Consider the following 13,114-nt stretch of genomic DNA (forward strand, 5'->3'; position numbering starts at 1 on the left):
TGCTTGTTCCTGGAAGCTCTTATTCCATTAAACCATTACAGCTAATGCACTACCCCATTAACACAAAAGTACCTAGTCCTGAAGGGGTAGGATTATTAGCTAGCCCTGCCACACTATTCTAGTTCCTGACATTATTTCATGGCCCAATGATAAAGTGACTATGCAGTGTGCAAATGGTGGGATATTCACGCTGGCTTGAATAGCACTTTATATGTTTACACTTCTTTCACAAATTATTACCTGAGAAGTTGTGTTACGCCATGAGAAAAAAAATTGAGTGTCATGCATGCGCTTGATTCTTCATGAGGCAACAGAGTCTCTGTCTCTTTGTTTTTGCCTTGGTGTCCCTACTCATTTGCTTGGTGCCCCTTGAAATGTTTCAATAGAAAGTTGAGTTTTTCTCATATTAGAAGTGCCACTACAGTACATTGTATATCAAGGAATGAAAAAACTGTTTCCAGCCTTTCCAAATCGACCCTCTTTCAGCTGAAAAGGTGCTTGAAGCTGTAAACAAATTCTATTGTATGTACTGCTATTTTTAGAGATTGACAAAGAGGGCGGACCGTGAACATTTTCTGACAATATTCCTCGGGAAGATATTTTTGTTTAGCTACTGACGTCAACGGAAGTTAGAAGTGAAAAGTAGGCCATGTCTACACAGTAACGTACCACGGGGAAATATTAAATTTTCTCTCCGTGTAGCTGGAAAGGAAGGTAGATACCTGGTTGATGGATCTCAATGTTTTGTCCTTTCAGCAGAAGGAAAAGGGACTCGTTCCCTTTTTACAGTGCCAAGATGAGATGTAATTTAACTGGTATCGGTCTAATGTTTCATCGGAACTCAGCGCAGCCAATCATGCTCTTGCGTTATTCCCGCCAACCCTGTCAGCGAATTGCGTGCGTGGGTGAACCCATCCCAGTAGTTCTTGTTTCCATTTGGGTCCAACACAAACAGAATTTGCAAATCAATTTCTGGGTCGGCACAGCACCTGAAATTGATTAAATTGATTGGAAGGGGCCCGTCCTATCATCGCGGTAGTATGCTGTACGCTTTCGGCTACGTAGACTAGGCCCTTGAGTGGTGCTGGCCTTTTAATAGTCGAGGCTAGGCACACGGGCCTGGCTCAACGAGGAAAAAGGGTAAATGAGTATTTGTGACTGAAAAGGCTGGTGCTGCCTCTGTTAATGGTGAATGTCCACATCATCTTATTCTTGTGTACCTATTTGGCACTTATTAATTATCATGGTATATTAAAAACTTTCTAGTATAAAAATATAAATATTAAGAACAGTCAATAAAACCAACACTAGGATCTTAACCTGCCACAATTCATCTGATCAACTGGGATCATACTCTTCATACATGCCTTTGGGTTTTCAAGAAGGAACAATGTATACATTTCCCGTTAAACACTTTGCACTCAATATTTCTTTCACTAACTCGCAAGTTTCAGTGCCTTAGGAGAGTCGCTTTTGATTCTCGCTGGAGACAAATGAAGATTGACCGAGGCAGCCCCTCAATTTCGAAATTTCCTTTTTTCATTTCTCTGGATCGCAAATTGAAGATCAAACTACACGTCCAACTCGATTAATCAGTCCCCATCTTTGGAAGCGTTGGCTGGCAATTACACGGTGCCTTCATTTTGCCCCTCTCTCTGATCCAGGGGCTGCGATCGCAGCGAGAGGGGGAGAGAGTAAGACGGTCTCAGCGAGAAGGAGAGAGACTGTGATTGAGGGCTGATGAACTCATTACTGCCAGCAAATCCCTCCGAATAATTGCAATCAGATTTGATGAATGAACAAACAATAGCGAGAGTGGGGGAGAGGCAGAGATGGGGGGGGGGGGGGGAAAGGTTGCGAAATTGTTCATGGGTGAAATTAGTAAAAAGTAAGGTTGCACAAACATTTGTTATGATTATCAACAACAGGCCTGTATGCAACGTTTTTGAATGGGCACCAAGGCATTTTCTCCTTGGTAAAGGGCACCCTATGAGGAAATTGTAAGGGCACCAAGGCAAGATGAGGGGCATGGAGGCAATCGCCTTTGTTGCCTCTGTGACATATGTGATGTTAAAAACACATATTTTGTTTTCCCTACATAATGTGTTACTTTCAGTACCAGCTTGTAATCATCATTTTGTTTCAACTCATTGAACTTGGTTATCATTCATACAAGATAAGTTGAAATATGCACTTTGAAACCACGATGTCTACAAAAATACAGCCAAATAAGGACAAAGTTTGGTTCTGCATTCTATGAGTCTACATCTGGTCCTGAACTGTACCATGCAGTTATCGTTTCCCATTGTTTATCATATGTTGGGAGAAAAATTATTAACTTTACGGAATGCTGTTGGCTATTATGACCTTCCTTCCAACTTTCATTATCAATCTATTACGAGTGAGAATTTGATGAGTGCAAAACATATGTTTGTGACATGGACTGGAATTTGGAATAAACAGATGGAAATTAAAATAGGTCTGAACAGGGAATTCTTATTTCACTGTAACCGTCGTCGGTTAGAGGGTTGGCCTGGACTGAATTTTGACTCTCTTGATTTTGAAAAAGATCGTAAACAAATAAATGAATACTTGTTTATTTTACCAACAATTATTATAATAATAAGTCTCCACAGTTCACAGGTGATCACAGTGGAGAGGTTATCACAATAAACAGTTTTTTCCTCTCTTTTAATTTGAGTCCGTCATCATCATCATCATTTTCATCAAAGGCTCCCTCTTGGAGCAGGTGTCTTGATTGCTGAAGTGTACATTATGACTGTTTTTGACTGACGCAGGGATTCGATATATTAAAAGTGCATACTTCACCTCCAATAAAGAAGAAGAAAAAAAAACACCCTGATTTGATAGTGTTTATCTTTCTTCCTTTTGTAATAACATTTTGTTTCATAATGTCTCGGTTCGGATGAGATGAGATCAAGAAATCAGAAAAGCAATCGTACCTGAAGTGGTTTGATGAGTACTTCATATTGGAGTCTGTTGGCTGGTCGCTAAGGTTGACTCACCAACTCTGTGTGCTTAATTTATACTGCGATTTTTTTTAGCGTTGAGATTGGATGTTAACGCCGTTAATACCAAAGTAATTGCTTCTAACTGTCATTAAGATGTTGTGTAAGGAATGGACGACACTCAAAAAGTAAATTTGTGACAAAAAGATTTTTTTTGTGTGTGTCTTGAGCAAAGTGAGCCAAAGTATTGTCAACTTTGTGATTAATAATACAAATATACTTTTTTTGATGGAGACCTTTTGAACTGTGAAGTTGAACACTATCATTGAGTATTTTGCTGTCTGATTAAACAAAATAGCGAATGGTAAGGGAAAAGGAGTCGCTTATTAATTTTTGTTTGAAACTATGAAGTTGAATTATTAATTTATGAAGTCATACTCGAGAAAATTGTATCTGAAAATCTAAAAATATGCAACAGCTGATATTGAGTACATTGTGTTTACATGCTAAAAATAGTGCATGGTTTTTCACTATTTTCTGCCGACTCACACAACGGAGTAAGCCCAAATTTTTGCAGGTTTGTTATTTCTTGTACTGTACTTGTGGTTGGTCATACCATAGGGAAGGATCTTTCTCTATGATCATGCAACAATACATGAACACTCCCAACTAATTTGTCAGCTCTTCTAATCAGATTTGAGATGTAATATTTTATAGTTTAGGCCAAGATGATAGTTCCAAGTGAAAAGTTTCCCCTTAATTTTCCTCGCATATATTTTTCCATTCCATGTTCTTTATGATTCATCGATCCCATGGCAGTTTTCAGCCTAATCCATCATACATATTATACTATTCACCTATTTTTATGCCACACTAGACTGTCCCTCTGTTTTTCCTACCTCCCTGGTGATAAATAGAACAGCCCATACTTTGGCCTCTGCACAACCTCCCTGGTGATAAATAGAACAGCCCATACTTTGGCCTCTGCACACACATACTGTACACACAGAGTGTGTTCCATGCATGCAGTGTAGGATGGTTTCATTACGCATTCAAGCTGTTGAGCTGATCCCCGAAACTGACCTTATTACCTTTAATCTATGTGAGCCTGTCATGGCATCCTGATCATTTGCATAACAATAGCCATTAGACTTACGTGCTCATTTAAGATTAATCACTTTTGTTCACGGTTAATCTACTGTTTTCAAGGCCTGACATGTATATTCATAAAAGCGTTTTGTGTTTTTTGATTTAACTCGCTGAATGAAAAGAGAATCCGATTTTGTGTAAATTTTCTCGGAATCAAATCACAATACTGTTTTACCTTGGAGTTAATAGTTTCATCGCTGAATGGAGAAAGAAAAAAACCCAATTGCTTCTGAAATGAGATAAAAAAGAACTTTGCAAACAAATAAAAAGGAACAAAACACATAGGGCCTAATGGTTTCTGTAAACACAAGTAGCGTTTGACCTTTCCTTTCCTTTGCTTTTTTTCGGTGGTTAAGATTTAATCGGTCGAAATGTCAATGGTGAATAACAGAATAACCTTGCTGGGGGATTGTGCAGTGTTTTTTATAATCTTAGTGTTAACTGATATTTGGTGTCTGCGGGTACCTCTTAGCAGACCTGTAACTTTGTTCATTGGAAGGCCATGTCGGTTTTTTCCCTTGGCAAAGGGCACAGGTATGTGTACAAAGGAAGTAAACAAATTGCCTTTGAGTACTTTAAGGGGCAGTGAGGCAAAAGCAAAAGGGGCATGGAGGTCACTGGAAAAAAATAAAATAAATAAGTAGCACTGGGGTGGATTTCACAAAGAGTTAGGACTAGTCTTATCTCGAGTTAGGACCAGTTACTCGTCCTAACTTAGGACTATCCATGCAATGTGTACATCTCCTAGGACTAGTCCTAAGTTAGGATTAGGACTAGTCCTAACTCTTTGTGAAATCGACCCCAGGTCCTTACTGGGTGTGCACTTTGGGTTACAAGACACAATTGGCTTATCATTTTTTTTTATCAACCAGATGGGACGTGGGACACTCTTAAAGAAGTGGTGCAGAGGAGGAGTCTAGGTCACAGGGGTCACCATGTTGTTGTTTCTTCACACATTCACATTACACAGACCCTGTTGTAGGATAAAATTGACTCAAAGTTGCCTTGCCAGCTGTGTTATTACAAACTCCATAGAGCGCTGTAGCATCAGAATAGGCAGATAGCAAAAACCACAAGCAGTCATTTTAGTGCTGTCCTTGCTTATGCATAGAGTAACTACTTATAATATTGTGTGTATTCTGTGGCACCATTAGTCCTTGGGCCAGTGTTATCCAAGTGGCTGATATCCCATTGGTTTTGGTGCATTCATTATTGAACAGGGATGGTATGGAGTTGTAGGCGCACAAGCTTGATACTGGACTCCATTGGACCCGGGGTTACTGTGTGCATACGTGCGGACTGGAGACATTTTGTTTTTTTGTGGGTGATGTTTTTCGTGGCATCTTATTGGTCATGGTTGGTGTGTGCTATTGGAAGCACAGCGGGGTTTTTTTTTTTTTTTTTCTGTTTCAGAGTCGGGTGGATGTCTTTTCTTGACATTAATTTCATACTCGTCATGAAAACAAATGTTTGTTTTGACTGTATAGTACACAATAATATTGTGTTCACTTCTCTGATTGTGCTGGAAATTCAAAAGAAATGTACAAATGGTACTAGCGGTAAACAATTTTGGTCATTATTTTGTTTTTGTTATTATATAATGAGCTAGGCTCAAGAACCTAATTTTTGTGTTCAGCATACTTTTTTCCCCACACCTTTAAAACCTAACCATATTTTCTTGATGAGATCAATATTTGTTTCATTTGTGTGTTTGATTGGCAACCAATTCAGAGCTGTTAGACACACCCTTATTAATGATTCAATGAAACGTTGCTCATAAACAGCTGCCCAACTTGGAAATTTTCGTCCTTGTTACATATTTGATCTATTTTCAGTTAGCTTTAGTGTGCAGGGTTTGAGAGAATATTTGTTCTGAGTTTAAAAAAAACAGGAGAAAATATATTTTATAATTATCACAAGGTGCTGGTCATTTTAAGTACACTACATAACGTTTTGCCCGGTAAATGCAGACTGCTTTAGGAATTCGGCCTATATACAGAATTTAGTGGATCTGACAAAAAAGTCGCAGACAGTGTTCATAAAATACCTGTTTAAATGTTGGCATGATTACTTTGTGTGAGTCAGCAGAAAGTAATGGGAAAAAAACAAACATAATTTCTGGTATGTAAACACATTGTCCTCAATTTTAGTTGCAACGTCCGAAATCAGCTGTTACATAAATAAACAAACAAATAAAATATAGACACATAAACAAATTGGACGAAATAAAAGTAAAAAACAAATTTTTTAATGACTGTTCTCCGATTATTAATCAATTACATTCCAAGAAATTGATTTGCATTTTAGGATTTAGTGGGGAATTACAAGATAATTTGGTACAAATATGGAAGTAGTTTTTGTCTGGCAGCATTGTCAGTGTATAGCATTGTTGGTTTTGTACATCATTTCTTGAAAACAGATGTCTTCAAGGTTTGTGCTGAGTTCAAAAAAAATGTTGCTTCATTCAGCTGTGTAATAAATGGATTAAATTGAAAGGAAACCCATGGATTTTTTCCCCTGAAGTTTGAAGGGTGAATATAGTTTGCGATAAGAGTTGGCCAAAATCTAATTTCCTTTGCCAGTCTGCATATTTTGTTGTTCAATTCGTTCCCGGGCCGGCAGAGTTCAAAACCAAATTGAATTTTCTTTATTTCCGTGATAGTTGGATTCTTGTGAATTGTGATCACACACCCTGGTGTGCGTTACACAATAATTAAGTTAGGGGACATTATTCGGAGTGTTGTTATTCCTTGATGAAGTTTGCGCGGCAAGTTTTTCCTTATGTGGTGAATAGCTTTGTGTCTATTCACAGTTTTTGGTTGTCTGAATTTTTATTCTTGATTAGCATACAGCAATGGTTAACCCATGCAGATACTATTGGGCAACCATCGAAAGCCAGTATCTGCATTACCCAAAGTTACCTGAAATAAGTTTAAGCACATATCGTACAGCACAAGAAGGTATTTTTTTTTAACTGACATTGACAACCTCGTACATCATTTCAGTCACCAGCCATAGAATACACACTTCCTTGAATGCCATCAAATAGCTGACCATTATGGAAATATACCCCAACTGTCGTTATAAAACTCTGGCTGAGTTACACTACATACCATACAGTGTATTATTATTAAACAAAGCTATAAATAAAGGCAGTCAAGCTGTATGGGTTATAGCATATGTGTAAACATCACATGATGCTCAGCTGACGTAATGCTTGTGGAGTGGCTAGTAATCCTCATTGATTATTGGTCCGCTGTTGAATTACTGCCAACGTGGAACCCATGAGCGTGTGGGCCCCCCTAAGACCTTGTAGAATTATTAGCATTATAATGGGTAGATTAGTTGCATACATAGCTCCATGGTTGTACAATACATGAGGATGTTATTGTGTTTGTTTCATGAGGCCTGGAATGACATGGACAGTGGCCTCCAGTTTTTTTCTCTCTCAGCTCGAAAAATGATCCTGCGTTCCCACAGAAACAACTTGGAAAACTTCATTTTGCCCTTCTTCTGTTCACTTTTTTGATATAGGTCTGCACGTCTTCTAAAACAGAGTGCTTCCCCCCCCCCAGTTCTCTTTGTTTGGTAACTGAAACTGAAGCTAAAATCAGAGAACAATATTGACAAATTTTGAGAATGAAAACCAATATTACCTTAGTTTATCTAGGATTCTGTGCATAGATAGCCACAGTGTGAAAAGTAGTTACGTTTCAGGAACTAGATGGGCCTACATGTCAATATAGCAGGATCAGTCAGATTGTTGACTCCAGTTTTACAGGAAAAAAACAATCTGAACATAAGACGAGGCTTTACAGAAGGACGGATCATAACTCCGTGGGTAAGCCACAGCCCTGAATTACAGCACAACCCCGGAAGAAATAGGCACAACCCATGATCCAATTTGATAAAAGAATCAATCCCTAGGTTATCTCCAGGTTACTGAACCTGTTCTAAGACCCCTCTCCTGCGTTTCTTCCTCCGGTTTGGCGAGAATTGACGGCCAAGTCAGAGGCCAATAGGGAAGAGACGCCATAATGAAGTTGGTTTCGGGTGACGCTTCAGCAGTACTGTCAGCTCTAGTCGATCGATTGGTGAAGAGCTCATGTTTCTTTTCTCCCCCATATGGATTTGTGAACTTTAGGGGCTGTGTGGGAGGCTTCATTACACACTACATTCAGTTCAGTCTATGCCATGTTGTGAGGAATTTCCTGTGTGAAGTGTCAAAGGTCATTTGAGATCCAAGGATGAAATAATATTGCAGGCATTGATATCTGAGTGCTCCCTCTCATCTTATTGTTCTCATCTAATCGTCTTTAAGAATCTTGATATCCTTGGGGCTGGAAACTTACAGCACAGACCTGAGACTTCACACGTAGGCAACAGAGTCAATCGCGCCACTAGTCCTTGCCTTGATTTCCTGTGAATTATTCCAGTAATTATCATTTTGATTATGCAGACGCTATTTACCAAGTTAATATTACCATGCTCTTACAAAAATAAAGTATCATGCCTGCGGCATTATTGTGGATTTTATGCAGTTCACGTTTTCAATTATAACAAAAGAATTTCCGTTAATAGCATTTTAAGATGGACAGTGGCCTTCTTGTGTATAACTGTAATTAACTGTATTTCCCAATACCCAGGCATGCCATGGAATGTCCTGCCTTCGGAATGATGTGTAAATTGTATCCCAGCCACCCCTTTTCCTTTCATTGAAAAACTGTCCAAGAAATTACAAATAATAAACTCAAACAATCCAAAGCAATTACAAGCCTAGGCCACCCTCCTTGGGTCGCATCCCGCGTCTTGTGACCCCAAGCTCGTCCTGTGCAAGGTTTTTAATTAAAGTAGTGTCAAATTACAACTGACTGCCCACTGATTGAAAATGCAATATGGTGTGTGAGAGGAGCGGACAGACTCTTGGCTCTCAATTATGCTCTGTGCGTCCGTAAAACAGGGCTAGCCTCGAAACGTGTGGAGGTTTAACTATGAAGTGGAAGCCAAGTTAAAATAGCAAAAGAAAAAAAAGAAGAAAAAAAAGATTGAAGAAGTAACTGTAAGGTTATTGTTGCGATGATTGTGGTTATGGGTATGACACACCCAGGCAATAGAAACTTAAGGGTGTGGGTTCGAATCCTGGGTTGAGGACCTGTCACTAGGAATTGACTTTTCACAACAATGAAGCTGAAAACTTGTTGTTATAAAGTACTAAAGTGGCTTCATGATTGATGAGTGACAATTGTAGACTAAATTTAGTCTGATTTTGTTTTTTTATTTTCACAGATCTTTAGATGACAGATATGACCACCCAGGAACTAATTATGAATATGGCAGCCGTGGATATGATAGACATTATGGAAGAGACTCAGGAGCTTACCATGAAGAGGATAGTTTACCCGTGTCATACCGCGATCGATCGCGAGATCGGACTTACAATCGTGGTGTCAACTACTACCAACATTCCAGCAGCACTAGAACTGAGTCAAACTTTGACACACAGCAGCCGCCGCCACCTCAAACACAGCAATCGGACCAGGATTACCATTTCCCTTTAAGGGACCAGTTTGCCACGACGCGTGGCGATGGGGACTCGTACTCCGACTCTGGCGCCTCCAGGAAAGCGCGGAGTCGAAACAAAGTGACGCGCAGAGCGGGCTCTGCTAAGACCACGAGTCGATCCCCACACTCAGGGTCTGTCACACACTCAACAAGGAGTTTAAGCCGATCACAGAGTCGGTCGAGGAGTCGCAGCCGGAGCTCGGACTCGAACAGCAGTGCCTCGGCGGCGAGCGAGGAGAACTGGGAACGGCGGTCGCGGAGTAAAGAGAGTGACCGTGAGAGTCGGAACACGGAGAATACACTGAGCTCGGCTGGGTCCAAGAACGCAGCGGGACTCTGCGTGAGGAACTTGCCAACGCGATCTAGCGGTATGTGTCCATGGAAGTTATGTTTGAGTGTATTACCAACGTGCCTGAGCTCTGATGGGATTTATATAATATCCGGATGGAAATATATTTGTTGCTTCTCCTGTTGGATTTAAAATTGAAAGTCGTCTTTTCAATCATTCGCAAATGCCTGCGGGTCAACCTGGCATGGGCTTTTGATCGACGTCCCTGAAAGTTACTCCAATATCAAAGTTGCCATTTTTATAATTTCTTGTGAAGGTGGCAGTTTTGAAGAAAAAAATATCACGGTGAAGTAGAGGATTTATGTTTTAATTCTCTAGGTTTAAATAAAATAGTTTGAGAGAGAGGTTGATGAGGTGAAAGTGGGAGATAGGTTTGTTAAAAAAAAAAAAAAAAAAAAAAAAAAAAAAAAAAAAATCAAAATATGGCTTGAGTTTCATTGCTCAGAGTTGCTTTTTTTTGCACATGTGCAAACATGTGCAAAGATAACAGAAAAATGATTTCTTTTGCTTGCTCGAAATGCAAAGGGAACTGTTTGTCCTTTAACCAGTTTGTAAAGTACACTGGAGCCAACGTCTTCATTTCAGATCATAATAAAAATGTTTAGAGTTTACCATGGAGGTAGGAATGAGTTTACCCAGCCATATGTGATGACAGTGTGTTCAAGATGTCCATATGGTTTCAGTTGCACATTCACTGTGTACTTCTCTGCACTGTTGTGGTTTGGACTAAGGCCCAATTTCATCAAGCTGTTCAGCAGGAAAACATTGCTTAACTTGTTCATCTGCTTAGCAAAAAGAAGACAAAGCAAAGAACAGATTTTTGTTCTTAAGCAGCTCTATATATGAGGGTGCTGGTCCAATTCATATGGCTGCACAAAATACTGTTTAAAAATGTCTGCTAAGCAATCAATTAGTATGGAACAAGTTACAAACTATGTACATAATGTGGTACTTTGGTTGGTAAACTTTTTCTGCTTAGTGAAATTAAGTTGCGCTTAGCTGTTTTTTAGTGCTTAGGCAGCTCTGTTAAACTGGCCACTGGGTCCAATTTCATAGTGCTGTTCAATCACAAAAAGTAGATAAGCACAATAAAATGTTGTTACCAGAATATGGTTACCAGCCAAAATACCATGTCACAAGTACAACTTGTAACTAATAGCATGCTCATATCTGCTAAGCAGACAATTGTGAAGCACTATTTTCTGCCACAGCAGCTCAAATAAATTGGACCCTGGTCCCAAAGATACATATGGACAATATTAAATTGTTTTTGCAACCCCTTGTCTATTAGACACGAGTATTAAGGATGGGCTGTTTCATGAGTTCAAGAAGTACGGCCAGGTAACAGCGGTGACCGTACATGGAACGGGTGACGACAGAGCTGGCATCGTGTTTTTCAAAAGGTGATTTAAAAATTTGACATTACTTTAGAGGTATTTATTTTATAGGATTGTTAAGGACAAAAAGTGTGTGAGAAACTCACTGGACTGATTTATAAAGTTTTTTTTTTCTTTGAATTTTTCCCCTCTGAAATAATGTCACAATAATTTGAGAAAACTGTTTCTGAACATCTAAAAAAGAAAAAAACAAAAAAACAAAATGTGTTTAAACAGAGTGTTCACACGCTGAACAATTTACAAGGGTTTTCACTATCTTGTTCTGATTCGCACAAGCCCAAATTTTCACAGGCGTTCTTTTTCAGGATGTTTGATCAATCATAACTTGAACACTGTTCTTTTGTTAACTCTACCAATCTTTTATAATATATTATGTATAGAGTGATTAATTTATTTTTCATTGTTTTCTGTGTAGTTTGGCTAGCATGTGCCTTACATATTGCATGTCCTCTTCTCCTACTCTATGTAACTGCACACCAAATTGTGTAACGTTTACATCCACCTTGAGAAAATTATCAGTTTAAAAGAAAACACTGCAGTTCCTCTTTAAAAAAAGAACCTCACTTCAATAAAACCCAGCGCGCCTCCCTTCGTCTCCGCATGACAGTATCCCCCGCTCCCAGCCCCCCTTGCCCAACCGAATCCCTCTAATTGAGTTTGTGCAAGATGAAGCACTCGCCTGGCTTAGTGCCTTTTATGATAATGATATGTGCGTCCCCATAGAGCCTGTGTGTGCGTCATTCTCCCCCGTCGCAGGCAAGTGCTCTGATTGGCAAACAGCCCGTGGAAAGTGGGTCATGTTTCCTATGCAGCCAGCCACTGCAACGCAAAGCAACGAAACCCATCCGCTTTCTCTCTCATGTCGGTTTTGTTTTTTAACCCGCCGTCGACACTTTGTTTTTCCTCTGCATGGAAAGGCCAGATAGTAAAGCTTGTGGGACATGGGATATTACATTAGCTTTGGGATAATTTTTAGCTATTTGTTTTTGTACATGTTCATTGTACTAAACTGGCAACAATGGCGATGGAAGACCCATCAAGTAACCTCTTGCTTTGTACAGTGTGTACGTGCATTGAGTGTAGTTTAATATCACTATGAAAGTTTTGTCACCATATTTCACTTTTCATTTAGATGCAGTGGTAAAGAAAAATATAAAAAAAATCAATATTTTAAGAAAGTAATCAATGCCCATCTGAATTTTATTTTACTTTCTTGCTCCCTGAATCAAGGTTACACAAAGTTACATGCATTAGAACAAAAACAAAAATGATATTCATATTGCATTGTATAGGTTTCACTACGGTTAAACAAAATTACTCTTAAACTTATTGTTTTGTAGCCAGTTTCTAAAAAGGCAGTGGGACTATAATACATACCGGTATATTGAAGAAAAAAAACCCAAATGATTGAACATAAAGATAATAATGAACCAAGTTTAAAAAAACAAAATAAAGTTACTCTCTCTTGTCATCACAAGACTTTCATCATCAAGACAGTATCTCTGGCAAAGCATCTTTGCCCCCACCCCCTCGCCATTTGTGCCCCAGTCTCGCTTGCTAAAATGCCAAACAGAATGAGATCTGGAGTGGTCGATAGACGACAAGAGCTGACGTAATTAAATCAAACGTATCCGAAGGATCTTAGAAGCAACTCTCTCCAAGCACAGAAGCCGAACTGCTCCTGACGG

General features: G+C 39.2%; 1 protein-coding gene across 2 annotated transcripts in view; it reads left to right on the plus strand.

Annotated features, from left to right (window-relative positions):
• Positions 1 to 13,114, plus strand: part of LOC117302175 — a 77,992-nt gene that overhangs the window by 34,953 nt on the left and 29,925 nt on the right. For both annotated transcript variants that reach the window (XM_033785990.1, XM_033785991.1), the window contains exons 3-4: positions 9,405 to 10,048; positions 11,321 to 11,432. In XM_033785990.1, the coding sequence (XP_033641881.1) occupies positions 9,405 to 10,048; positions 11,321 to 11,432 (756 nt within the window). The remainder of the gene's footprint in view (positions 1 to 9,404; positions 10,049 to 11,320; positions 11,433 to 13,114) is intronic.

The sequence above is a fragment of the Asterias rubens genome, chromosome 18, assembly GCF_902459465.1.
Source record: "Asterias rubens chromosome 18, eAstRub1.3, whole genome shotgun sequence".
NCBI lineage: Eukaryota > Metazoa > Echinodermata > Asteroidea > Forcipulatida > Asteriidae > Asterias > Asterias rubens.